The 26,661-nt window shown below is 35.0% G+C and overlaps 2 protein-coding genes across 17 annotated transcripts in view; one reads left to right on the forward strand and one right to left on the reverse strand.

The window, feature by feature from the left end:
• Nucleotides 1-22,105, forward strand: part of LOC127863836 (uncharacterized) — a 71,911-nt gene extending 49,806 nt beyond the window's left edge. The window contains exons 6-9 of the mRNA XM_052403492.1: nt 4,952-5,047; nt 5,977-6,013; nt 7,970-8,023; nt 13,533-22,105. Coding sequence (XP_052259452.1) covers nt 4,952-5,047; nt 5,977-6,013; nt 7,970-8,023; nt 13,533-15,727 — 2,382 coding nt within the window. The 3' untranslated portion in view covers nt 15,728-22,105. The remainder of the gene's footprint in view (nt 1-4,951; nt 5,048-5,976; nt 6,014-7,969; nt 8,024-13,532) is intronic.
• LOC127863837 (integrin alpha-V-like) overlaps nt 1-26,661 on the reverse strand; it is a 212,646-nt gene that overhangs the window by 78,144 nt on the left and 107,841 nt on the right. The gene's annotated exons all lie outside the window — the stretch shown is intronic.

The following is a 26,661-nucleotide window of genomic DNA, read 5'->3' on the forward strand; positions in this document are numbered from 1 at the left end:
GGCCACCAGGGGGTGGGGTATTTTTCCTAATATGGCTATTGTAAAACCTTGTTTAGACTCTAGAGGCCACATTTATTGTTCAATCTTCATGAAACATGGTCAGAAATTTTTTGCCCAATTATATCTTGGACTAGTACTGGTTCCAGAAAAACATGGCTGCCTCGGGGCGGGGTATTTTTCCTAATATGTAAAAATTTGTTAACACTCTTTAAGTAAGATTTACAGTCCAATTTTCATGAAACTTGGTCAGAACATTTGTTCTAATAATATCTTGGATGAGTTTGAAAATGGTTCTGGTCTGCAGAAAAATGTGGCCGGCAGGCAGAGGGGCATTTTTATGTCCCCCACCACTATAGTGGGGGACATATTGTTTTGCCCTGTCTGTTGGTTGGTTTGTGTGTTTGTTTGTTTGCCCAAACTTTAACATTTTGCCATAACTTTTGCAATATTGAAGATAGCAACAATATATTTGGCATGCATGTGTATCTCATGAAGCTGCACATTTTGAGTGGTGAAAGGTCTAGGTCATCCTTCAAGGTCAAAGGTAATAAAAAACAAAATCAAAGCAGCACAGAAGGGGACATAGTATTTCTGACAAACACATTTCTTGTTCCATTAAAACCTTGTAAACACTCTTAGGTCCACTTTCATTGTCCGATGTTCATGAAACGTGGTCAGAAGATATTTGTCCCACTGATATCTTGGAATAATTCGAAAATTATTCCAGTTGGCTGAATAACATGGCCACCATGGGATGGGGCATTTTTCCTTATTTGGCTTTAGAAAAAACTGTTAAACACTTTTTAAGTCACATTTATTGTTCAATCTTTATGAAACTTGGTCAGAATATTTGTTTCAATGATATCTAGGACGAGTTCAAAAATGGTTACAAAAAACATCGCCACAAGGCTGCGGGGAATTTATCCTTAAATTGCGATAGCAAAACCTTGTTAGCACTCTAGAGGCCACATTTATTTTCCAATCATCATGAAACGTTGTCAGATCATTTGTTCTAATGATATCTTGGGCTGCAGGTCAGTTCCTTTGTATCTCAGGTGGGCGACTTTGGGCCTTTCAGGCCCTGTTGTTGATAGGTGTTGGCAATGGTCAAGTATATTCTTGTTTTCTGAACATTTTCTTTCCATCACCATCATAGACAAGTGAAATGGGGTTGGTATCATTTTTCTCAATTCTGTTTATTAATCATTATTGTGTTATGCATAGGTGTGCGTTATACATCTATGTGCATTATTCATCATAATTGTGAGTTACAAGTCAAGGTGCCTCATTCATCCCTGTGGGTTATACACAGTAGATTATGGTCAACTAATATTGCTATAGGACAGATTTTCATTCAACTTTGGGCACTGCATTTCGCTGCTTTCAGCTGGTTACCGCGAACTTAGCAAATTTACAGATCAGGTTAAATTCATGTCTTACGAAATGAATATGTCAGTATTTATGATTACCTCTAGGGAAATATGCGCTCTGCCCATCTTTTTAGGAAAAAAAAATTCAGTTTTCTATATTTGGGGATATTAAGCCCTGTGCCTTCATTTTGGGGCAGAAAATATTGTCAGTTCTATATTGGATAATTTTTTCGCAAGTTACTGGATCTGTATTCTGTGTCCTTAGTGCATTACCAGTGTGTTTTTAGCTCACCTGAGCTGTGCTCATGGTGAGCTTTTGTGATCGCCTTTTGTCCGTAGTCTGTCGTGTGTTGTGCGGCGTGCGGCATCAACATTTGCCTTGTGAACACTCCAGAGGCCACATTTATTGTCCGATCGTCATGAAACTTGGTCAGAACATTTGTCCCATTGATACCTTGACTGAGTTTGAAAATGGGTCATCCTGGGTCAAAAACTAGGTCACTAGGTAAAAAAAAAGAAAAACCTTGTGAACACTGTAGAAGTCACATTTGATGCCCAGTCGTCATGTTACTGTGTCAAAATGTTTGTCTAAATGATATGTTGGTTGAGTTGAAAAATGGTTCCGTTCCGTTGAAAAATATGGCCGCCAGGGGCACAGGGCAGTTTTCCTTATATGGCTATATTGAAACCTTGTGAACACTCTAGAAGTCACAATTTTAGCCCAATCATCATGAAACTTGGTCAAAATATTGGTTTCATTGATATCTTGGACGAGTTTAAAAATGGTCCAGATCGGTGAAAAAACATGGCCGCCAGGGGGTGGGGCAGTTTTCTCTATATGTATATAGTGAAAACATGTGAACACTCTAGAAGTCACATTTTTGGTTCAATCTCCATGAAATTTGGTCAGAACATTTGTTTTCTTGATATGACGATTGAGTTCAAAAATGTTTCGGATCGGTAAAAAAACATGGCTGCAGGGGGGGGGTCATTTTCCATATATTTATATAGTAAAAAAAGCTTGTGAACACTCTAGAAGTCACATTTTTGGCCTAATCATCATGAAATTATGTCTAAAGATAGATTTTATAGATATCTCGGATGAGTTTAAAAATGGTCATGATGGGTGGAAAAACATGGCCGCCAGGGGATGGGGCAGTTTTTATGTCCCAACTATAGTAGTGGGGGACATATTGTTTTTGCCCTGTCTGTTGGTTGGTCTGTTGGTTTGCGCCAACTTTAACAATAACAATTGCAATAACTTTTGCAATATTGAAGATAACAACTTAATATTTGGCATGCATATGTATCTCAGGGAGCTGCACATTTTGAGTGGTGAAAGGTCAAGGTCAAGGACATCCTTCAAGGTCAAAGGTCAAATATATGGGTACAAATTGCTCATTTAATGTACACTTTTGCAGTATTTCAATATTCAAGATTGCAATTTGATATTTGGCATGCGTGTGTATCTCATGGAGCTGCACATTTTGAGTGGTGAAAGGTCAAGGTCATCCTTCAAGGTCAGATATCAAATATATGTGGCCAAAATCGCTCATTTTATGAGTACTTTTGCAATTTTGAAGATAGCAACTTGATATTTGGCATGCATGTGTATCTCATGGAGTTGCACATTTTGAGTGGTGAAAGGTCAAGGTCAAGGTCATCCTTCAAGGTCAGAGGTCAAATATATGTGGCCCAAATCGCTTATTTTATGAATACTTTTGCAATATTGAAGATGACAACTTGATATTTGGCATATGTATCTCATGGAGCAGCACATTTTGAGTGGTGAAAGGTCAAGGTCATCCTTCAAGGTCAAAGGTCAAATATATGGGTCAAAATCGCTTATTTAATGTACACTTTTGCAGTATTTCAATATTCAAGATAGCAACTTGATATTTGGCATGCATGTGTATCTCATTAAGCTGCACATTTTGAGTGGTGAAAGGTCAAGGTCAAGGTCATCCTTCAAGGTCAGATGTCAAATATATGTGGCCAAAATCGCTCCTTTTATGAGTACTTTTGCAATTTTAAAGATAGCAACTTGGTATTTGGCATGCATGTGTACTAGTATCTCATGGAGCTGCACATTTTGAGTGGTGAAAGGTCAAGGTCATCCTTCAAGGTCAGAGGTCAAATATATGTGGCCCAAATCGCTTATTTTATGAATACTTTTGCAATATTGAAGATAGCAACTTGATATTTTGCATGCATGTGTATCTCATGGAGCTGCACAATTTGAGTGATGAAAGGTCAAGGTCAAGGTCATCCATCAAGGTCAAATATATGGGTCAAAATTGCTCATGTAATGTCACTTCTGCAATATTGAAGCTAGCAATTTTATATTCGAAATGCATGTGTATCGCATGGAGCTGCACATTTTGAGTGTTGAAGGGTCAAGGTCAAGGTCATCCTTCAAAGTCAAACGTCATATAGGGGCACATTGTGTTTCACAAACACATCTTGTCTCTATATGTATATAGTGAAAACATGTGAACAGTCTGTTAAAGAAAGATAACCTGTACATACTTTCTAATACCAGTAGTTAACTCCCTTGTTAAAACCTTGTTAACTCTCTAGAGGCCACATTTATTGTCCAATCTTCATGAAATTTGGTCAGAAGATTGGTCTAAATGATATCTTGGATGAGTTTGAAAATGGTGACGTTTGCTTGAAAAACATGGCTGTCAAGGGGCGGGACATTTCCTTATATGGCTATAGTAAAATCTTGTTAACACTCTAGAGGCCACATTTATTGTCCTATCTTCATGAAACTTGGTCAGAAGATTCATTCAAATAATATCTTGGAAGAGTTTAAAAATGATGCTGGTTGGTTGAAAAACATGGCTGCCAGGGGACGGGGCATTTTTCTGTATATGGCTATATTAAAACCTTGTTAACACTCTAGAGGCCACATTTATTTTCGGATCTTCATGAAACTTGGTCAGAAGATTTGTCCCAATGATATCTTAGATGTGTTCGAAAATAGTTTTGGTTGCTTTAAAAACATGGCCAACAGGGGGCAGGGCATTTTTCCTTATATGTCTATATATGGCTATAGTAAAACCTTGTTAACACTCTTGAGGCCACATTTATTGTCCAATCTTCATGAAATTTGGTCAGAAGATTAGTCTCAATGATATCTTGGATGAGTTCGAAAATGGTTACTTTTGATTGAAGAACCTGGTTGCCAAGGGGCGGGACATTTTTCCTTATATGGCTTGATATGGCTTTAGTAAAATCTTGTTAACACTCTAGAGTCCACATTTATTGTCCGATCTTCATGAATTTTGGTCAGAAGATTCATCCTAATAATATTTTTGCCGAGTTCAAAAATGATGCCGGTTGGTTGAAAAACATGGCTGCCATGGGGCGGGGTATTTGTCCTTATATGGCTATAGTGAAACCTTGTTCTGTTGAAAAATGTGCCTGCCAGGGTGGACACGGAACTATTTTCAAAATGGTGAAAAAAATCACACTCAAATCCTGAGTGACACTTGTCACGGTAAGCCAATAGATATTGTGTTATTGCTCTAGTAAACCTAGACGTTGTGTAATTGCTGTAGTGTACTGTTTTTCAGCTCTCAAATCCGGACGGACATTTGTTACTGCAGGCCGACAGTAAGACCTCGATGCAGGAATGGTTTATCAAGATACACACCCGAATAGGAGAACTGGTAATTATCAATAGTGTTAACCCTTTGCATGCTGGGAAACTTGTCATCTGCTCAAATGTTGTCTGCTGAATTTGTAAAATTAGCCTTTTCTTCGATTGTTTTCAAAGAATACTATCAGAATAGCAAACAGTTTGGATCCTGATGAGACGCCACGTTTTGTGGCGTCTCATCTAGATCCAAACTATTTGCAAAGGCCTTCAAAATTCGGTTCCAGCACTGAAAGAGTTTAGCACAAAACAGAACAGTTTATTTTCGACCTAAGCATATAAATCTCATTGTCATCAACATACATATGGGCTGCGCTCTGTGAAGACTGGGTTTAATGGATATGCGTAAAGTTTCAACCCAGATTAGCCTGTGCAGTCTGCACAGACGAATCAGTGACAACATTTTCCGCCTAATATGGATTTTTGCTAAGAAGAGACTTTCTTTAAACAACCAAATAGTATGTATGTGAAAAGTGTCATCCCTGATTAGCCTGTGCGGACTGCACAGGCTCATCTTGGAGGACACATAAGGCACATGCATTAAATCCCCTTTTCACTGAGCAGGACTCATATTCATTTGAAGTAAACACAAGGCATACACATTACAAGAAAGTTAATTTTACATAAACAAGTGATAAGCATGTTTTGGTTTGAATGTCACATGGATGAGGTATATACATAGTTACCACATTGTGACATTGACCTGACCTTGACCCATGAATAAGGGCTCAAATTCAAAATTTTAAGCCTCTGGCTAAATGTTGCTAGTGTCCTATTTCTCACATTGCAAAAATCTGTTTTTAATCACAATCTGTATTTGCTATATACATGTACTTATCTATCTTGTTTTATTTTAGGGAGGTATATTTTCTATATATTTATCTCCCTTGTTTTTTTTAGGGAGGAATATTTTCTATCTACTTATCTCCCTTGTTTTTTCAGGGAGGTACACCAGACAGCCCGGATACACCCATCTCAGGTCAGGACCATGAAACCGCAGGGGATAAACCCCGGTCCTTCCCAAATCGCGTTCGTTCATCAATCTAAGTAGACGCGGTATACATTAATGTATTCAATGTATTAATGTATACCTTTGGCTTTACTCAAGTTTTGATGTAAACCTTTGGCTTTTACTCCTTCTCTCTAATAAGCTTACACAATAATTAATTTTAGGTTTGAGAAGTGTAGATTGCAGTTATTAATTGTTGATATTAATCTGCTAATTAAATTGCTGTTTTTATGCCCCTGTTAGGGTGGCATAAAGCAGTTGAACTGTCCGTCAGTCTGTCAGTTAGTCCGTCTGTCCGAAAACTTCAACATTGGCCATATTTTTTTGCAATATTGAAGATAGCAACTTGATATTTGGCATGCATGTGCATCTCATGGAGCTACACATTTTGAGTGGTGAAAGGTCAAGGTCATCCTTTAAGGTCACAAAACAAAATCCAAGGGAAGTAACAATCTTTAAAGGGAGATTATTTCTATTTTATATCATTTGGCAGGTACTTTATATCATTTGGCAGGTACTTTTTATTGACTGAATTGAGGCTGTGTGTTGACTGAATTGAGGCAGAGTGTTTACTGAATTAAGTCTGTTTGGCAGGTACTTTTTATTGACTGAATTGAGGCTGTGTGTTGACTGAATTGAGGCAGAGTGTTTACTGAATTAAGTCTGTTTGTTTACTGAATTGAGGCTGAGTGTTGACTGAATTATAAAGGCTGTATGTTTACTGAATTTAGGCTGAGTGTTTACTGAATTAAGGTTGTGTGTTGTCTGAATTGAGGCTGAGTGTTAACTGAATTGAGGCTGTGTGTTGACTTAATTGTGGCTGTGTGTTAATTGAATTAAGGCTGTGAGTTGACTGAATTGAGGCTGAGTATTAACTGAATTAGGGCTGTGTGTTGACTGAATTGAGACTTAGTGTTTACTGAATTAAGGCTGTGTGTTGACTGAATTGAGGCTGTGTGTTTACTGAATTAAAGATGTGTGTTGATTGAATTGAGGCTGAGTGTTTACTAAATTAAGGATGTGTGTTGACTAAATTGAAGCTGAGTGTTTACTGAAGTGTCTTTACTGTAGTGAGGCTGAGAGTTGACTGAATTAAGACTGTGTGTTTAATGAAGTGAGACTGAATGTTTACTGAATTGAGGCTGCGTGTTAATGAATTGAGTCTGTGTGTTAACTGAATTAAGACTGTGTGTTTACTGAATTGAGGCTGTGTGTTGACTAAATTGAGGCTGTGTTTTTACTAAATTAAGGCTCTATGTTGACCTAGTTAAGGCTGAGTGTTATCTGAATTATAGCAGGGTGTTGACTGAATTGAGGCTGAGTGTTTACTGAAGAGAGACTGACTGTTTACTGAATAAAGGCTGTGTGTTGACTGAATTGAGGTTGAAATGAGTGCATAACTTTTGGCTTGTTTCTACATTCTGACCTACCTTTTGCCATAATAATGATGTATGAAGACTAAAGTGCAAAACTGCAGTATGATGCACACATTTCACAATTAACCACTGTATTAATCTGTACGTAATTGCTGCATTTGCAACTCGTCAGCTAAAGTCGCGCAAGCATCTTTTCAAAGATGCTCACCAGATTAATGAAGCAGCATGTGGCTATATTGCGATCCTTAATAACATTTATAGTATTGTCTATTAGAAGAGTCGGGTGGAGAATATGATGAATTATTAATGTACTTCGAGTGGATTGATCCAGTACAAATGCCAAACATGGTGCCTGTGATTTATTGAGTTTATTCAGTTATATTGCCTATAGGGTTTAATTAAATATTGGATTGATGTGTAAAATGAAACTTGTTTAGAGGAATACGCATAATTTTTATGTCAAAATTTAAGACATTAATGTGTTAATTGAATTTAGCTTCATTAAGAGTTCTTGATCACAGTTAACGGCCCTTTTTCTTGTATTTTACAGCCGGTTCCTACGGTGCGCTGAAACGCAGCACGCATGCACAGCTTTGGTTTTCCGGTAAGTTCGGAGCAGTTGGATCAAGCTTCAAATTACAAAACTATACATTTTGACGAGCGAGAACTAGAGACGACTGGCGCTGGCGCATGCGCAATGTGAATATATTGTCAAAGTATGGGTTATCTAAATTTTGTACGTCATCAATGTACCTTCTAGTTAGGTTAAAACGTTGAATCAAATCTATTTGTTAAGTTTTCGATAATTCTAACATAAAATCGCTTTCATAACAATATAAAAAAGATCAGCTATAAGTGACGCACAATTAGTGCCCATAGGAACCCCGATAATTTGTTTAAAAATTTAACCATTAAATTCAACAAACAAGATATCCAGAAGAAAAGTAAGTGCTGCACGAAAGTCAAGACAAGTCCAAATGTGTGTTTATCTAATATCCGATTAGTAAAAAACGCTGTTTTAGTGTTAAAAGAAAGATAAGAACACTTCACTGTTGCAAATGTTTTTATGTCCCCCACTATAGTAGGTTGGTTGGTCTGTTGGTTGGTTGGTTTGCGCCAACTTTAACATTTTGCAACAACTTTTGCTATATTGAAAATAGCAACTTCATATTTGGCATGCATGTGTATCTCATGAAGCTGCACATTTTGAGTGGTGAAAGGTCAAAGTCATCCTTCAAGGTCAGAGGTCAAATAAATGTGTCTAAAATACTTATTTTATGAATACTTTTGCAATATTGAAGATAGCAACTTGATATTTGGCATGCATGTGTATCCCATGGAGCTGCACATTTTGAGTGGTGAAAGGTCAAGGTCAAGGTCATCATTCAAGGTCAGAGGTCAAATAAATGTGTCCAAAATACTCATTTTATGAATACTTTTGCAATATTGAAGATAGCAACTTGATATTTGGCATGCATGTGTATCCCATGGAGCTGCACATTTTGAGTGGTGAAAGGTCAAGGTCAAGGTCATCATTCAAGGTCAGATTTCAAATATATGTGGCCGAAATCGCTTATTTTATGAATAATTTTGCAATATTGAAGATAGCAACTTGATATTTGGCATGCATGTGTATCTCATGGAGCTGCACATTTTGAGTGGCGAAAGATCAAGGTCATCCTTCAAGGTCAAATATATGGGTCAAAATTGCGCATGTAATGTCACTTCTGCAATATTGAAGCTAGCAATTTTATATTTGAAATGCGTGTGTATCTCAAGGAGCTGCACATTTTGAGTGGTGAAGGGTCAAGGTCAAGATCATCCTACAAGGTCAAACGTCATATAGGGGACATTGTGTTTCACAAACACATCTTGTTTCAATCAAAGAAACAAGTTTGGATTTTATTAAAGTATGAGAAAGTGTTGTATATAGTGAAGTAAATCATATGTGCTTACTTGTGACATCTTTTTTTTCAATTTTATCAATAACTTCTAAGAAGTTTGCTATTGAACAAAATTGGTTTATTAGTTGTTCGCTCGCGAACAACTAAGTTTAGTACTACGCGTTGCAAGTCGGTGCTCTTAACTACGCTAAGAACGCTAACCACCGCATCTGAGTTTATTAATAGATGCTGATAAACAAGTATAGTGGGATGTTGTGTTACCTCGTTCATAGTGCATGCTACTATTGCTGTTTCTGGGAAACATTATTTTGTTCTCAACAGGTAGCCGCGATCTTTTGTATTCACTGTTGCTAACATTGAATAGTAGAAGATTAAGTTTGTTTACAATCACTGTTCTCATTAAATAAAACGTTGAACATGAGTTCACCAATTACTACAGGTATTTTATAGACAACCACAAAACTGCTTTAAATTCGCTAAAACCGATTATGAATAAACAACTAAATATTACAAGAAATTTTTTTTTTAAAGGTAGTTGGCGAAAACTTCGAAATAAAGTTTGCAATTTACGTTTCTAAATAAATAAATTGAAAACAAAAGTTTAAATATTGTGTTTGTTAACTTGTTAATCACATATTCACTGCATGAAATGTGTGTCATCAACTTATCATTGTCAAACCACACATTAGTGTAAGTAGATACATATTTTACTACGGGAGTACCACGTATAAGTGTAAATAGATAAAAATTATACTACGGGACTGCACATCATATGTGTCCTCACATCCCTTATTATGTGTGTATTTCTTCACCACGGAAATATATCGTATGTTAATATTTGATTTACACACAGTTTTCGTTCGACACATTTAAATCACACTTTCATAGCCGCCTCATGCGAAAAAGGGTCTAATGCGTTTCGGTCAGCGTATTTTAAGCCCAGCCTGTGCATTTGCGCAGTCTGGTCAGAGGGGATGCTGTTGGCTATAAAATCACCCAATTTGTTATGGTCTCATTATGTTTGTTCTGACCAGACTGAGAGATGCGCATGATGAGTGGGCTAAACATATGATGGGCGCATATGGAATAAGACCCATATTCGCATGACGAGGGTCATTAAAACTCTCATCGCAATTTGTAAATTGCACATTTTAGCACAATTCTTTTCGATACAAAATTGTATTCAACATAGCAAACTTGTAAATAAGGCAGCCTATCCAGGCGTTAAGGAACGATTTCTAGACGTGCTGAACGAGTACGGCAAACATTTGTGGTTGGATAACTAAACGATTTTCCTCTTATCGTGACACTAAAATCATTGTTTTTTTCTCATCTTGAAAGCAAAACTGTGATTATCGATAGTTAATTATATATTCCCCGGACGATTTAGTGAACTAGCACTGACCCTGAAATTCTGCGAGATGGATTTTAACGCGTAATTATAAATGGGCCACAATTTGTGTCATTTGAACATACAGAGAGTAGTCCGGAAGTCCTTACAATGACTAGTGATATATCCTTTGCGCTGAGTACAGACACAGTGATGTAGCCAAAGTTCAGAAGTTTTATCTCGAATCAGCCTATGAAATATTCTAATATATTCATGCGTGTCTGCTGGCGTTATGTAAACATCATTTAAGGTGAAAAGCTGGGTAAAACAGCTATGTCGAAAAAGCGCATTAGTGCTCTATACCCATGTTTAGGTCACCGTTGTTGACACCATGTGAACTGCTGGGGTAACAAGTAATGCATAAACAACAAAGTACGGGTCAACGGGGCTGTCTTTATGATTTCCTATTTCGTAAGTAAAAAGTATTTCTCGCAGATTTATTTATATATATATGTTTATCAATTATCTTATTGTATATTTTTAATTTGTATATGGGGTAAAAAATGCTTCTTCTATTAGGGTTTGAATCTGTGCCGTCTGTTGTGAAAGCAGGTGTGTGTTTTTTTTTTCAGCTGATTTCCTCCTTTTCCATGTCAATTGTTTTTAAACTTAATCTATATAAAAATTTAGAGTTTAATTTATCCATATAATGGGGACAGGCATTTTCATCCCCTGAGTTGTTTCTTGAATTACATTCTTGGAAAATGGTCCATGTTTTTCAATAATTGTACTACAGGCAAAATAAACACTACTTATTATTCCATGATCAAGAGTCTGTTACGTTTTGTTATTTTATTAATTTCAAATAATAATTTCACAGCATATTTATATATCATAGTCTAAATGCCGCGTCAGAGTATAAAGCATTCTTTAGTTGTTGACGTCTGTGATACAAGGTTAAGTGTATGATGTCGATGGAAACATATCCATGTAGTATTAAATAGAAAATCCCACTATAAATTAATGGAGGATTTATCAATATATAAGTAAATTGTTATCTTTATATTGTCATAAATTTTCGCAACCCTCCTAAACGATGATCGAGGTTGAACACATCATTCAACATGTTGAAATTTAAGTGGTATAAAATGTATTGTTCCTTATTTTCAGAAGTGTAATACTAATTTTTAATCAAATGAATTCAGTGTATGCCATTGGTTTATGACACTTTTGTTTAAATGGACTCTGAATTGTGCGTAATATGATTGACACACAATGGCGACACTTTTTATATCCACCACCACTATAGTGAGGGACATATTGTTTTTGCCCTGTCTGTTGGTTTGTTTGTTTGTTTGTTTGTGTGTTTGCGTCAAACTTTAACATTTGCCATAACTTTTGCAATATTGAAGATAGCAACTTCATATTTTGAATGCATGTGTATCTCATAGAGCTGCACATTTTGAGTGGTGAAAGGTCACGGTCATCCTTCAAGGTCAAAGGTCAAATATATGGGTCAAAATCGCTTATTTAATGTACACTTTTGCGACATTGAAGATAGCAACTTGATATTTGGCATGCATGTGTATCTCATGGAGCTGCACATTTTGAGTGGTGAATGGTGAAGGTCAAGGTCATCCTTCAATGTCAAAGGTCTTATATATGGGAACATAGTGTTTCACAAACACATCGCTTGTTTTAAATTGCGAAACTTAGTGGCGACAACTTTTACAACCAGTGAGAACTATGCATAATCAACTCACCGGAAGGAACAAGGATTTGTAACAACCTACAGTGGTCCTTGATAAAAAATCAATTATATATACAAGGGGTAAAAAAATGGCCATTCTTTATGGAGCATGCTTTCTGCATAGAAAAATAACTTCAAAGATCTTTTATACACCAAACCACAGGGAATCAGTTCAAGTTATGAACTAACCATGCATAATTACGCTAAGGTACTTCGTACGCACGTCAGCATTGCAGTGCTGTTTTTTCCATGCAGCTTGTATCAAAGCCTTTAAATCAATTTTGTTTTATGTGGATGTCAAGGAAATGTTCAGTTAAAGCGAGTATGCACGATTTGTCAAATATTTATGAACTTTGTTACTTATATAAAATGGGTAAAAATCTAATTATACATATATTTCAATATAAATTGAAATAAAAGTTAAGAACAACATGTGTCGAAAAATGCGAAATAAGCCAGATATTTAATTCCGTAATCGAAAATGTCTGTACAGTCGAATTCAACAGCAGGTATATCATGCATGTACGATGTGAATCTAAATTTAGTTTTACGAATCATTTTAATTTCCTGCAACGATATTTATTCATACGAAACACGAACACTAACTCCGATTCTAATAAAAAGACGAATGCTTCGGTTATTGTAGGAAAATATGTACAAAATATCTTCGTCACAATCGGCTCGGGGCGTTAATTTGTCTTTGCTGCATTTGATGAAATCCGTCTACAATGTATAATTTTGCTTGCCTATTTTGTGTTATTGTAACATAATTTAATCAATATATTACAATTTAACACATATAAAAATCGTGCATAATCGCTTTAAACAACTTTCACATTTCCTGGATAAGCTGATTTACCAGTACTCAGTGCATATACTTATGTTAGTAACTTATAACTTCCTTATTTAAATCCTGGTTAGGTGAGAATGTTGTACAAAGGATTTTATGGCCAATGCCCATACAAGTTATGTTGCAGGGCCTGGTACCGAGCCAGCGATCCTCCCTTGTATTTTCTATCCCTCTAACAACTAAGCTAGCCTGTCTGACGTTTTATTTGTAATATGCCTTTCTTTGCAAACGTAAAAAAACTCGTAAGTGTAAATAGTATGCACTGTTTTATGCTTTCAGAATTAACGAAAACCCCTGAGGATATTCAACAATTGGATCAGAAAGCAATTACACTCTTTTACAAAGCTCTTAAAGATGGAAAAGAAAAGGTCAATAATATTCGCCTGATGGTCGTAGGCATGCATGGTATGGGAAAAACATCTTTGGTGAACAATTTGATTTGGGAATTTCGTAACAAAACACACACACAACAACCTCTCAGCACAGAAGGTATCGATATACATAGGTGTAAGTTGATGACAGACGGTGATTGGTGTTTAGATGAAGAATTAAAACGGGTCAAATATGAAGAGCGCATTCAAAAACTTGTTTGTAACAACCATATGTCGAAGGACACGAATTCAGCAACTGCGTTTAATGATGAAACTGCTAACAGTAATGAAAGGATCACATCTACAGAGGATCGTGAAACTCAAACACAAACTGAGCCATTACAAACTTTCAAAGAAAGCTTAGCCTTGCAAACAGATGAAATTTTGCAACATGGAATTAAGTTTGCCAAGAAGATGCTTGAAACTACTAGCGATAATTCAGAAAAGGGCAAGGCTTTGCTTGATGAATCTAAAAGTGAGATCACTGTTTCAGTTTGGGATTTTGCCGGTCAGACACTGTACTATTCAACTCATCAGTTCTTTTTGAATAAGAGGTCGATATACGTAGTGGTGATGGACATGACAAAATGTTTGGAAGATGTTGTAAGTAAATCGGATGGAATTGGAATTTGGTGTGGTTTGGTGGATGATTGCACCTATTTGGATATATTTAAATTTTGGCTAAATGCAATTCACATGAACAGTGATTATCAATCTGGTAAAAGGACAATAAAGCCAACTGTTATTTTAGTTGGCACGCGGAAAGACAAAATGAAGGGGAGTGCTGAAGAAATAGAGAAGAAAATGAATATGTATTTTGACGATGCTTTATGTAGCTTTGATAATAACTCGCCAATCTTTGAACATATTTATAGGAGCAGATTTCTTGTAAATAATCTGTCTCCAAATGATTCTTCTTTTGGAGAGTTGCAAAAAGAAATTATCAGCTTGGCTGCGCAGCAAGATTACTGGGACGAAGAATATCCAGTTCGATGGATTCACATGGAACAAACATTGGACAAAATGAGAGCTGAAAAGCTGCTGATAGTTAAAATGAAAGATGTTGAAGAACAAGATCTTAAAAACGTACACACATTGGGTAAAGAAGAACTAATCATGTTTCTGGAATTGCAGCACAAACAAGGCAATATCATTTTTTTCAACTCAGGCAAACTTAAGGATTTTGTTGTTCTTGCTCCTCAATGGATCATTGAAGCTTTCAAATGTTTCATACCTCATAATCAGAAAATAGAAGCCACTGTTTTGAAAGATTGGGAAGAATATAAAAAACATGCCATTCTCAAACCCAATGTTCTCCGCGAAGTTATGAAAAACAGTCCTCCCTACATACATCAATACGAGGATGCTGTTATAACATACATGGAATATCTAAATGTTATAGCACAGCCTTTGCCAAATGCGGATGCTTTAGATGCTGGAATCCCACATACATATGAAAGGGTACGGGAAGAAACTAGTGGCTTATATGATTACAATCCTAAAATGTTGAATTGCCACATCGTTCCTTGTCTCCTAAGCAGGGCACCGCGACCAATAGACAGCTTTACTTCACCTGATAAACCACGAACACCAGTTCTAGCTTTTGTGTTTTGCGGAAAGTTTATGCCCCCCTCTTTCTTCCACAGGCTTGTAGCTGTTTGCATTCGTGCTTGGCCTATCAGCCAGGAGCGTGACCAATATTGTTTATTTAACGGCTTGGCTGTATTTGATCTCAATTCGATTTATACGTTGAGAATATGGTATATAGATTACATAATTTATGCCAGGATAGTTTGTTGCTCAGAAAATGCTAAGCTAGACAATTTTGTCTGGCGGATTAAAGAAGTTCGGCGCACACTTAAGAAAAGTTTAAAAGACTTTGTTCATCAATCTTCGCCAGTATTTGATGAGTACATTCAGTGCCCAGACATGAAGGTGTCCTTACATAATAAAGGATTGTTCAGAGTGAAACAGTTTCATTATGATACTGAGATATCTTGTCCAGTATGTAGTATTCCACATACTGTGAAACGATCAGACGCTAGAAAACATTGGTTCAACAAGATGTTGGATCAAAATGATACGGATGTGGAAGTAAACTAGTGGCATAGATGATTGCAATCCTAAAATGTAAGATTGCCACATTGTTCCTCGTCTACTGAGAATGGCACCACAACAAATCGACAGCTTGAAGGTACGCAAATATCGCCCACCAGACCATTTATGCAATTGAAAAATTATTGAAATTGCAGAGTAATTTGTTTAATGTACTCCTATTTCTTCATTCAAAATCATATGATTGCAATTAACCTGCACATTCCAATTTTGCTAAAAAAAATGTGTTTGTAATTGCAAATACACTATCTGTGAATTATGTTATTGTATATTTTTGCATTGAGTGAAAATTAATGCCAAGCTTGTTACCAGGCCCAAATAAACACTGTCAAGACAAAAACAGAATACACTATCATTTTATGTTCTGAAATAAATAATTTGTAATTTGTCTGTTAAAATTTTATGTTGGGTCCCTTGCTAAAATGTCAACAGAGAAGTATCCACTTTGTTTAAGGACAAATGATAATAATTCCAAAGCCATATATTGTTATATATGTTTTATATACTTGTAATATTCTACACAATATTCTACACAAATTGTATTTCTGATATTGAACGAGAGCACCCTAAATATTTGCACGTGTTTGTTTCATTAAAATAAAAAAATATATCATTATGGGAATGTTTCATTCACATTATATGATAACCATATTTGTATTGTTTCAAATGTTTTGTTTGTACATAAGGTAAATATGTTTACAATGTACATGAATTTACAACATTTCTGTTTTGTATCTGTGAATATTAGATTTTACATAGATACTCCTCTTAGGTTGCAATGTTATAATCGCATATCAGGATGTTCAAACTAAATTTTGGTTCAGTATGCGGAAGATAAACAAAAAGAGAACATGGCGTATTGTTGTACTCGCTAAAAATACAAAAGATAGCAGGTTATTTTGAACATTGAAAATATTGAAAATATTCTGCATTTATTTGTTTGTTGTAAATTCTTTGTACTTATTTTCCAACATATTGTATTCATAAATAAATACTGTTTGTGTTATTATTATTATTATTTAAGATAACTATATTTAATAATTATCATTTTTATATTTTATGTTAAATATTTTTGTTTTAATAACTATAATGATTGCCCATATTTGCTTTTTAGTCAAATATTATAATCAGACAGGGTGTTAGTGTTCCGCCATAATATTATATATGAATGAAAATTTGGCAGATGATTATTGTGAAGTACTTTTAAGGTCCAAACTAAGGATGCAAAAGGTTACAGAAAAAATATTAACCATTAAACCTGTTGCTGTAACCAGTAATTAACCGGTTAACCTTTACTAGTAAAATATTTAAGTATACGTTAAACATGTCATACGGCAGGTACATGTATGAAAATAATTTGAGATAGCTTGCGTTGTTAACATATCAGTTTCTTAAAAAATGTATTTTAACATTATTTTTAATAATTTTGCAGATGTATGCTTTATTTTATACGTATTTTTTATGCATGTTAGCATTTTTACGTGTCATTAATTATATCCCAATTACCATTGGTAATGAGGGCTATATAGGAGTCACTTTGTCGGTCGGTCTGTCTGTCGGTCGGTCGGTCTGTCTGGCCCAAAAATTGCATCTGATCTTCACCAAGCTTGGTCAGACGTTGTATCTAGATGATGTCTAGGTCAAATTTGAAAATGGGTCATGCCGGGTCAAAAACTAGGTAACAGAGTCACTAAGTGCGTTTTAAACCGAAAGTTTGTCCGGACCATTACTATGTCATTTATCGTTGGATTTTAAAATGACTTGGTACATTTGTTCACCATCATGGGACGGTGTGTCATGCGAAAGTAGTACGTGGATATCTCCAAGGTCAAGGTCACACTTGGAGTTGAAAGGTCAAAATACCATTAAATGAGCTTTTCCGGGACATAACTAAAGTAAAAAAAAAGTAAAGTAAAACCTTGTACACTTTAAAAGTCACATGTTTGGTCTAGTCATAATTGTAATTGACCGATTTGCTTGATATTTCACATGTGCATTGGCCTTAGACGGTAGGTGACCCCTATTGAAAATGGGCTAACTGAGTAAAAGGTCAGGGTCACTATCACACTAAGTGTAAACATCGTTTCCGAGCAATAACTTGTCAACCAATTGACCGATTGGCTTGACACTTCATCTGTGTATTGGCGTTGGACAGCAGATTACCCCTATTGAAATTGGGGTCTCTAGGTCATATGTCACCGTTACACATTAAGAGTACAATTGTTTCCAATCATAACTCGTCAATTGATTCACCGATTGGCTTGATACTTCCCATGTGCATTGGTCTTGGACAGTAGATGAGCCCTATTGAAATTGGGGGCACTAGGTAAAAGGTCATGGTCACTGTTACACACTAAGTGTGAAATCGTTTCCCATCAATAACTCGTCAACTAATTCACCGATTGGCTTGATACTTCCCATGTGCATTTGGATTTGGACAGTAGATGAACCCTATTGAAATTGAAGTCACTAGGTCAAGGATCAAGGTCACTTTTACACACTGTTTGAAACCGTTTCCGATCAATAACGCGTCAACTGATTCACTGATTGGCTTGATACTTCTTATGTGCATTGGCCTTGGACAGTAGATAACCCCTATTGAAATTGGGGTCACTGGGTCAAAGGTTATGGTAAATATCACAATAAGTGTGAACATTGTTTCCAATCAATAACTCATTTACGAATTGGCCGATTGGATTGATATTTCACATGCACATTGGCCTTGGACAGAAGATGACCCATATTGAAATTGGGATCATTAGTTCAAAACCCTGTTTGGGGTGCATATGTCTATGACCGCGGAACACTTGTTAATATTTTAATCATTATTTATATCTGTTCCTTAGTGTTACGTGAATACTAACAGCAAATGCAAAAACTGTACAAGCAAAAAGGCAGTATAAACCACTTGATTTAAATTAATGATAATATCGTGGTTTATTTTAATGTGCATTAAATGTGACGCATAAATGTTATTTCAACATGCATTTGCACGTGAAATATCGATCCGAAAATTGGAATTCACATTAGAAATAGGTTAATTATTATCAAGAGGGCCATACTATGTGATTAAAATAGTAAACATTACTGAACACAAAAAAGAATAGTTAAAAGGTAGCAGTTTTTACATAAAATCACCATTTTTGTGTGTGATATTATTCTTTCAATAAGTTTCACGAAATATTGCGTTTTTATATAATAAATTTAACAAGCATTGTGCATTTCAAAGACAAAAATGCTTTATCAGTTGAAAATGAAATAAATATACCAGAACACCGACAGTGAGGGGAGGGCCAAATGATTCATCATTCGTTAGTATGCCTCTCTTTGAAGAAGAAGGGGTATAATGTTTTGCTGGATGTAGGTCGGTCTGTTTGTTGGTAGACCAGTCTGAATGTCGGTAGATCAGTTCGTTTCCGATCCATAACTCGTCGACGAATTGATACTTCACATGTGCATTGGCCTTGGACTGTAGAGACCCCTATAGAAATTGGGGTCACTAGGTCAAACGTCAAGGTCAATATCACACTAAGTATGAAAATCGTTTCCGATCAATAACTCGTCAGTGAATTGACGGATTGGTTTGATACTTCACAAGTGCATTTGTCTTGGACAGTAGATGGCCATTCTTAATATTGGAATTACTAGGTCAAAGGTAAAGATCACTATCACACTAAGTGCGAAAATCGTATCCGATCAATAACTCTTCCGCCAATTTACCGATTGGCTTGACACTTCACATCTGCATTACCTTGGAAATTAGATGACCTTTATTGAAATTGGGTTTACAAGGTCAAAGGTCAAGGGCACTATTACACTTAGTGTGGAAATCGTTTCCGATAATTTACTCGTCAACAAATTGAAAGATTGACTTGATACTTCACATGTGCATTGGCCTTGGACAGTATATAATCCCTATTAAAATTGAGATCACTAGGTAAAAGCTCAAGGTCACGTTCACTCTCAGTGAGAAAATCGTTTTTGATCAATAACTCGTCAACCAATTGACCGATTGGCTTGATACTTCACATGTGCTTTTGCCTTGGGAGTAGATGAACCCTATTGAAATTGGGGTCACTAGGTCAAAGGTTAATTTCACTGTCGCACTAAGTGTGAAAATCGTTTCCGATCAATTACTCGTCAACCAATTTACGGATTGGCTTGATTCTTCACATGTGCTTTTGCCTTGGAAGTAGATAAACCCTTTTGAAATTGGGGTCACTAGGTCAAATGTAAAGGTCAATATCACAATAAGTGTGAAAATCGTTTCCGATCAATAACTCGTCAACCAATTGACCGATTGGCTTGATGATTCACATCTGCATTGGCCTTGGATAGTAGATAACCCCTTTTGAAAATGGGTTCACTAGGTCAAAGGTCAAGGTCACAATCACACTAGGTGTGAAAATCGTTTCCGATTTCCGAATAATAACTTGTCAACCAATTGACCGATTGGCTTGATACTTCACATGTGTATTGGCCTTAAAAGGGGCATATCAACTGTAATTATTGACATTTGACAAATGTATTTCTGTATGCGAATGCAAACGTAGATTTAAATTTTACTGAAAACACTAATAATTCATAAGGTGTATCGAGGTCAGTTAAAGTAGGCTAATACAGTATCCAGCTAAATCAGAGATGAATATAATGCACTTAAAGGTTATATCAACGGTATGTATTATTTCTTAACATGACTCGACCAATTCATGGAATTCGATTGCCGACATTTTTGTATAAGCATATTTATTAGCAATAACATATTATTGGAATGAGTAAGAAAATGTAACCGGTATACGCAAAACAAGTGTATACGCACAGTCAATGAAAGAAAAATACAAACATCATCCAACAAAAGTAACTTATTTTCATTAAAATTTAGACATACCGGTGCTTTAAAAACGTGTGCATGAGAAAAGATATACAACAGAAGACAAAGCCGACATACATGTTTAACATTTATTCATTACACATGTGAACTTCGTTATATATGATTAGTTTTTTAAAAGAATAATATCTATTATTTTGTGATACGCCTCTGTATCTATACAAATAAATAAATTTTGAAATTTAAAATATATATTGACTCACATTTGGTAAGGCAAATAACACATTTTAGGACGATTTGATCAGTTTTTATTATTTGTTTGTTACTCATAGGATATTAAAATCGTTGGTTATTTGCTAAAGCTAAATTTTACCGCTCTAAAAATATAACAAAAATCGAGGATCGTCAGTGTTGTTTATGTGTCATTGGGATTTAACTAATAAGACTATTTCAGTTTGTGTTTTTATGCTTTGGAAATAATTTTTGCTTATTAATCCCCTAACGGTGAAACCGGAGAGGGACTTCTGGTTTGCGCTCTGTAAGTCTGTCACACTTTTCTGGATCCTGTGACAACTTTAAAAGTTCTCCATATTTTTTAATGAAACTCGAAACATGGGCTGATGGCAATATGGTGATTATGCACGTCATTACATTTTGTTCCTGCGTCAAGAATTCTGGTAGCTATGGCAACAAATATAGTAGAAATATTGCTGAAAATGGTGGATCCTGTGATAACTTTAAAAGTCCTTTATATCTTTTTATTAAACTTGATACATGAATAGATGGCAATATGGAGAATATGCACGTTATTTCATTTTGTTCCTACGTCAAGAATTCTGGTTGCTATGGCAACAAATAAACTACAAATATTGCTGAGCATGGTGGATCCTGCGTAGATAGGGGGCTTTTATTGCTAGGCAATAATCTTGTTTAGTATAGTCGTTTCCGATAAGAGGGTATAATGCTCCAACTGTCTCGATAAATCTATAAGAGGACACATGTCTTCGTCCTTATATATGATGTGCATATTGTAAGTAAACATCACAAACAAAATAACTCGCAGGTTCGCATGTTATTTCAGGTCAATATCGTTATTTAACATAACATAAGAACTTTCGGTCTAAAAACGACTATTCGGATACAGTGCTTTTTTAAGTGATGATAATGATTCCGTTTCTTTGTAAAAGTATTAATTTCTTTTTTTGAAGGAAAGTCAATTAGTAAAGCTCCTAAGCAGCATGTTGCTGACTCTTGACACTTCTTTCATAAGAAGAAAGTGTTCAATAGGTCTTAATTGAATAATTGTCATAAATCTAAATCCCCCAAACAGTGGAGTGAAATATACCGTTAAACGATAAACTCTTGTATAATCCGTAAATTATAAAGAATTGTTAAACACTTTGAATGTGACTTTCTTGTCAAATACATTACATTATAAAGATTGTTGTAGTGGTTTTTTGCTAGTGTCTTTGTGTTGTTAAAACGATTGCAATAATTGTTCAAGTATTTACACAGCTAATAAAGAATAAAGAAAACTTTATGAGAATTTATATTCTGTATATCAAATAGTGGTTGCCTGGTTCAAAATTATTTCTTTGAAATCACTACTTAAATCTCTGGTACTGACGATTTTCACTTGATAACTTTCCTGTGGCTTTTCTAAAGAGCGAAATTCTAGATACATTTTCAGGAGGAAATACTTGTTAACATCCGCTTATCTTTCAATCAATGTAACTGATCAACTGCTTATATAATCTATGACAACACAAAGTTTACACTCTGTGGGCATTACTAAAAAAATGAATTCAAAATTTGGGTGTTTAAAAAACAAGCGGATGCGACGGTCAGAATTTGTAATGATTCGCCACATTTGGATTTGCCTCAGTTTTATAACGATTCGTCACAGGTTGGTCAAGATGTGCCACAATCGTTGATAATAAAAAAAACATATGTAATAAAAAAAAATTAAAGAAACTTTGAAACTTCAAACTCGTTCTTAATATTGTCAAGATAACCGTTCTAACCGTGTTCCATAAAGATTGAGTCACAGATATGTCCCCTAGAGTGTTAAATTGATTTTTATAAGAAAATACATTGGTTCCATTGTCTTTGACTCACGTAACTCAGACAATTCAATGAGCCTCTAGTGTGGTAACAAAGACTTTCTTAGGTTTGGACTGGTGAACGAATATTTGAACGCACGTGACCCACATTCGAACTAAGCCTAAAAAGACAATGTCAAGAAAACCAATCAGACCAGATTTCATCTTGATTGACTAACAAAGGTGGCTTCTATGGTGATTTTAAAGTAACACCTGGTGACTTTGATTTTTAAATGATCGTGACCAAGATTCAAACTCGGCAAAGATATTGTAAAAAAACAAACAAATTTCATCAAGATTGAATAAAAAGTTTCTTCTACAGTAGTAACAAGCTAAACATGACGCCGAGCGCCGAACATATTGTGATCAGAATAGGTCAGCTCGATATCTTCCTGCCAAGGTGAGCTGACAAAAACAAACACACTGAGGAAAAACAACATATTGACCAAACGTCAGGCAAATTAAAACTCGGATTTGGAAAAAGAGAAATCAGTGAATTTAATACGTTGATAAATGAAGATGTTCACACTTACGACTTATTATTTGATGAAAATTGGTATGATAACCGAATACCTACCAAAAACAATCGAATTTTTATTCAGATAAATCATACAAGAAACGATAATAAAAGCCGAATAGTACAAAACAGAGTGTAAAATCGCAAAAAGCAGATTTCCGCCATGGTAAAACAGTTTCAAAGATTAACCGAATCATATAAGATCAACTTTTATTACACATAGAACAAATAATTATAGAAAACAGAGAAACAACTCTATTGTTTTTCAATATCACTTTACACAACGTTTCGGGCAAAGACCTTCATCGGGAATAAACATTTTGTAATAAAATAAAGGAAATGACGTCACAATCACATGACGTCAATTGCAACAACGTCAAAGTGTTACATACTATTTGGCATTACAAAAATAACATATAACCAATATAATATATAACATCATTATAAAAAGCATGTATTTCATATATGTTTATGTTATGTAATAAACTAGATTATTATTAAAGTAGGATCAGTTACGATACAAAATTACTGGAAAAATGCAGTTCGAATGCGAATATTTTAAATGAACCAGTAAAAACTACCTTAAAAACTAGAAAATTAAAACATAGAAGAAATAGCATTCGCCGAAAACTGTCAAAACAAAAGTAGGGACATTGTTAATGGTATTGCCAAACACAGCCACGAACGTTTTGTAAAACAACAACTACATAAAACCATGCATTGACGATACAATATATGCACGATCACTTTAATAATATGTATAACAATTATAACAAGATGTACGTGCCAATACGCCCATGAACACTTTTGAGAATACAAACCCTTATTGAACAAATAATACTCTGTCCGCGCAGCATACTGGAAAATCATGAGGACCTGATAATAAAACTCTGAAATAACGAAAAGTGCATATACAGAGATTATGGCCTGATAATGTGCGGGGCAAATATTTCGTAAAAAAATACACTTAATTTTGCTGTTTCAACTGCATAACTCACATTAAAGCATCCACTCATCAACTATATAGTGAGGTATGGCCATTATAAAAAAGTTGTCGCTGATACCGGGTTATACTGTATGAAAATCTGTTAGTCTTAGACAACTCGGCCATCCGTGCTCTTACAATGAGTGACTTATTTCATACTGTATAAAAGCAATCCTCGTAGTGACACAAAATATAACGACAACAACAGAACTCTCCAAATTATTCAATCGTTTCGCGTTGCAACGCTTTATAATTTTTCAGGTTTTTAAATCGTCAAATATAATGGATATTTTAGAGCATGGTAAATGTTCAGTATTACTGTTTCCTCACAAATATCATACTACAACGAAACTGTGTAAATCTGAAACATTTTGTTTAAATTTTGTCAATTTACCAAAACGTGAAAAAAGTCGCTTTAACAAACCATCGAGTTACACCCTGCTTAAAAGAACAACACTTACTTTCCTGCACGACCTGTAAATACACGATTGACGCCATATTATATTTTACAAAGTCGATGCGTGATCGATACACAGTTAACGAAATAATACATCGATATAATTAGGTAATTAATTGAAAGAAAAGATAACACGGTAATTCTTTGTTTTAATGTTAGGTTGTTAGGTTGTTTTGTGATTTTCAAAAATTACACGGCATACATACTTTTCATTTCATGAATAATAATTATGAATGTTTATAATTAATAATTTGTATATTTATATAAATAAAATCATTCGAATAATATCTTAACAGCAAGATATTATATACACATATGAAGTTCAAGTAAAATTTCAACCATCGTTGTAAAAAACACTTACAAACAGCTAACAAAATCCCCAAAAAGCTATGGACTGTATATGCCATGTTGCTTCAACACGGATGTTTTGACCAAATGAGAGCTTTCAACAACTAAACTTCCGGTATTCAGATATAAGGTAAAATATCATGTGTATTGCGCCACTAGTATTGCAATCTTAAATAAAGATAGATAGATAGATAGATAGATTTATTTCGGCATAGAAAGCATGTACACAGTTCACAACATAACATAGAATAAAATAATAAGCAATTATTAAAAACTATATCATGTACAATAAACTATGACATGCTCACCAAACCAAGGATAACACAAAAAAGAGCAAGCCCTTATTTCCATTGTGGTCCTTATTATTGGTGGCATGACAAAAAGAGGCAGACCTTAAACATAACTATGTTGACCTTAAACATAACTATGTTCATAGTAAAATAATTATTTAATGAAATAAAAATTATATATCACCGTTCAAAAGAGATCAAACTAATTATCACAGTAGTGCTCAGAAAATATGACAGGAGCTGGAAACTAAGATCAATTGATAATGTTATCAATTATTGCAACACATAGATATTTTGACAGTTGTAATTTGATGATATGAGGTATCAAGAATTATCTAAATTAAATATATTGCTAAAATGTATGTTATGAAGTATGAACTAATAATTATTAAAATAAAAACCTGAGACGAAGTTAATATCTGCTTATTAAAAGTGAAAAGATACACATATATAAAAAATTAAATATTATTCATTAAATGACTTAATGGCAACCTTAAAGCCTTCTAACCTGTTGACCTCTGTGCGTGACTCAGGTAAAGAGTTCCAGAGTTTAATGCTGTTAAAAGAAAAGGATTTGGAACCATGACATTTGACCTTGGGTAAACAATACCCACCCCTTTTACTAAGCCTAGTGCTGTAATTATGCATAGAATCTTGGGAAACAAAGTGTTCACTCAAGTAATCTGGAAAAAGGCCATTTCTTATTTTGAAGACATGACATAACATTATTTGATTTACTCTCATGTAAACTGGTAACCAGTTGAGAGACTTAAATTGAGATTGGTCAATATGAACTCTAGAATCAAGGTCAAGAACAAACCTAATTTACTTATTTTGACAGGTTTGTAACTTATTTCTTAAAGACTGAGTTATACTATTATACCAAACAGAACAAGCATAATCATAATGACACTGAAAAAGTGACATTACAAGAAGTTTCTTCGTATGCAAAGTAAGGAAATCTTTCTTACGATAAAGGAATTTTAACCTAGAATTGGCCTTTTTCAAAAGAGACTCAGCCACTGAGCAGAAAGAAAGGTTTTGGTCAAGGGTAATTCCAAGATACTTAACGGATGATGTAGAAGCAATGGGTGTACCATTACAAGATATATCAATGCTAGATTGTGACCTAAGTTTTTGCTTGGACCCAAACACAATTGACTCAGTTTTACCTAAGTGCAATGACAACTTATTGTCGATCAACCATTGGCTAACCAAGTTCATATCATCTGTTAGTGACTTTTCAACATCAAGTACACTTTTACCAGAAACAAGGTTTCCAGAATCATCAGCATATAATAACAATTTATTTTTAACCACAGCTGACATATCATTCACGTAAATTAGAAAAAGAAGGGGTCCAAGGATTGAGCCTTGGGGTACACCACAGGTTAT

The sequence above is a fragment of the Dreissena polymorpha genome, unplaced genomic scaffold (assembly GCF_020536995.1).
Source record: "Dreissena polymorpha isolate Duluth1 unplaced genomic scaffold, UMN_Dpol_1.0 chrUn046, whole genome shotgun sequence".
NCBI classification, from domain to species: domain Eukaryota; kingdom Metazoa; phylum Mollusca; class Bivalvia; order Myida; family Dreissenidae; genus Dreissena; species Dreissena polymorpha.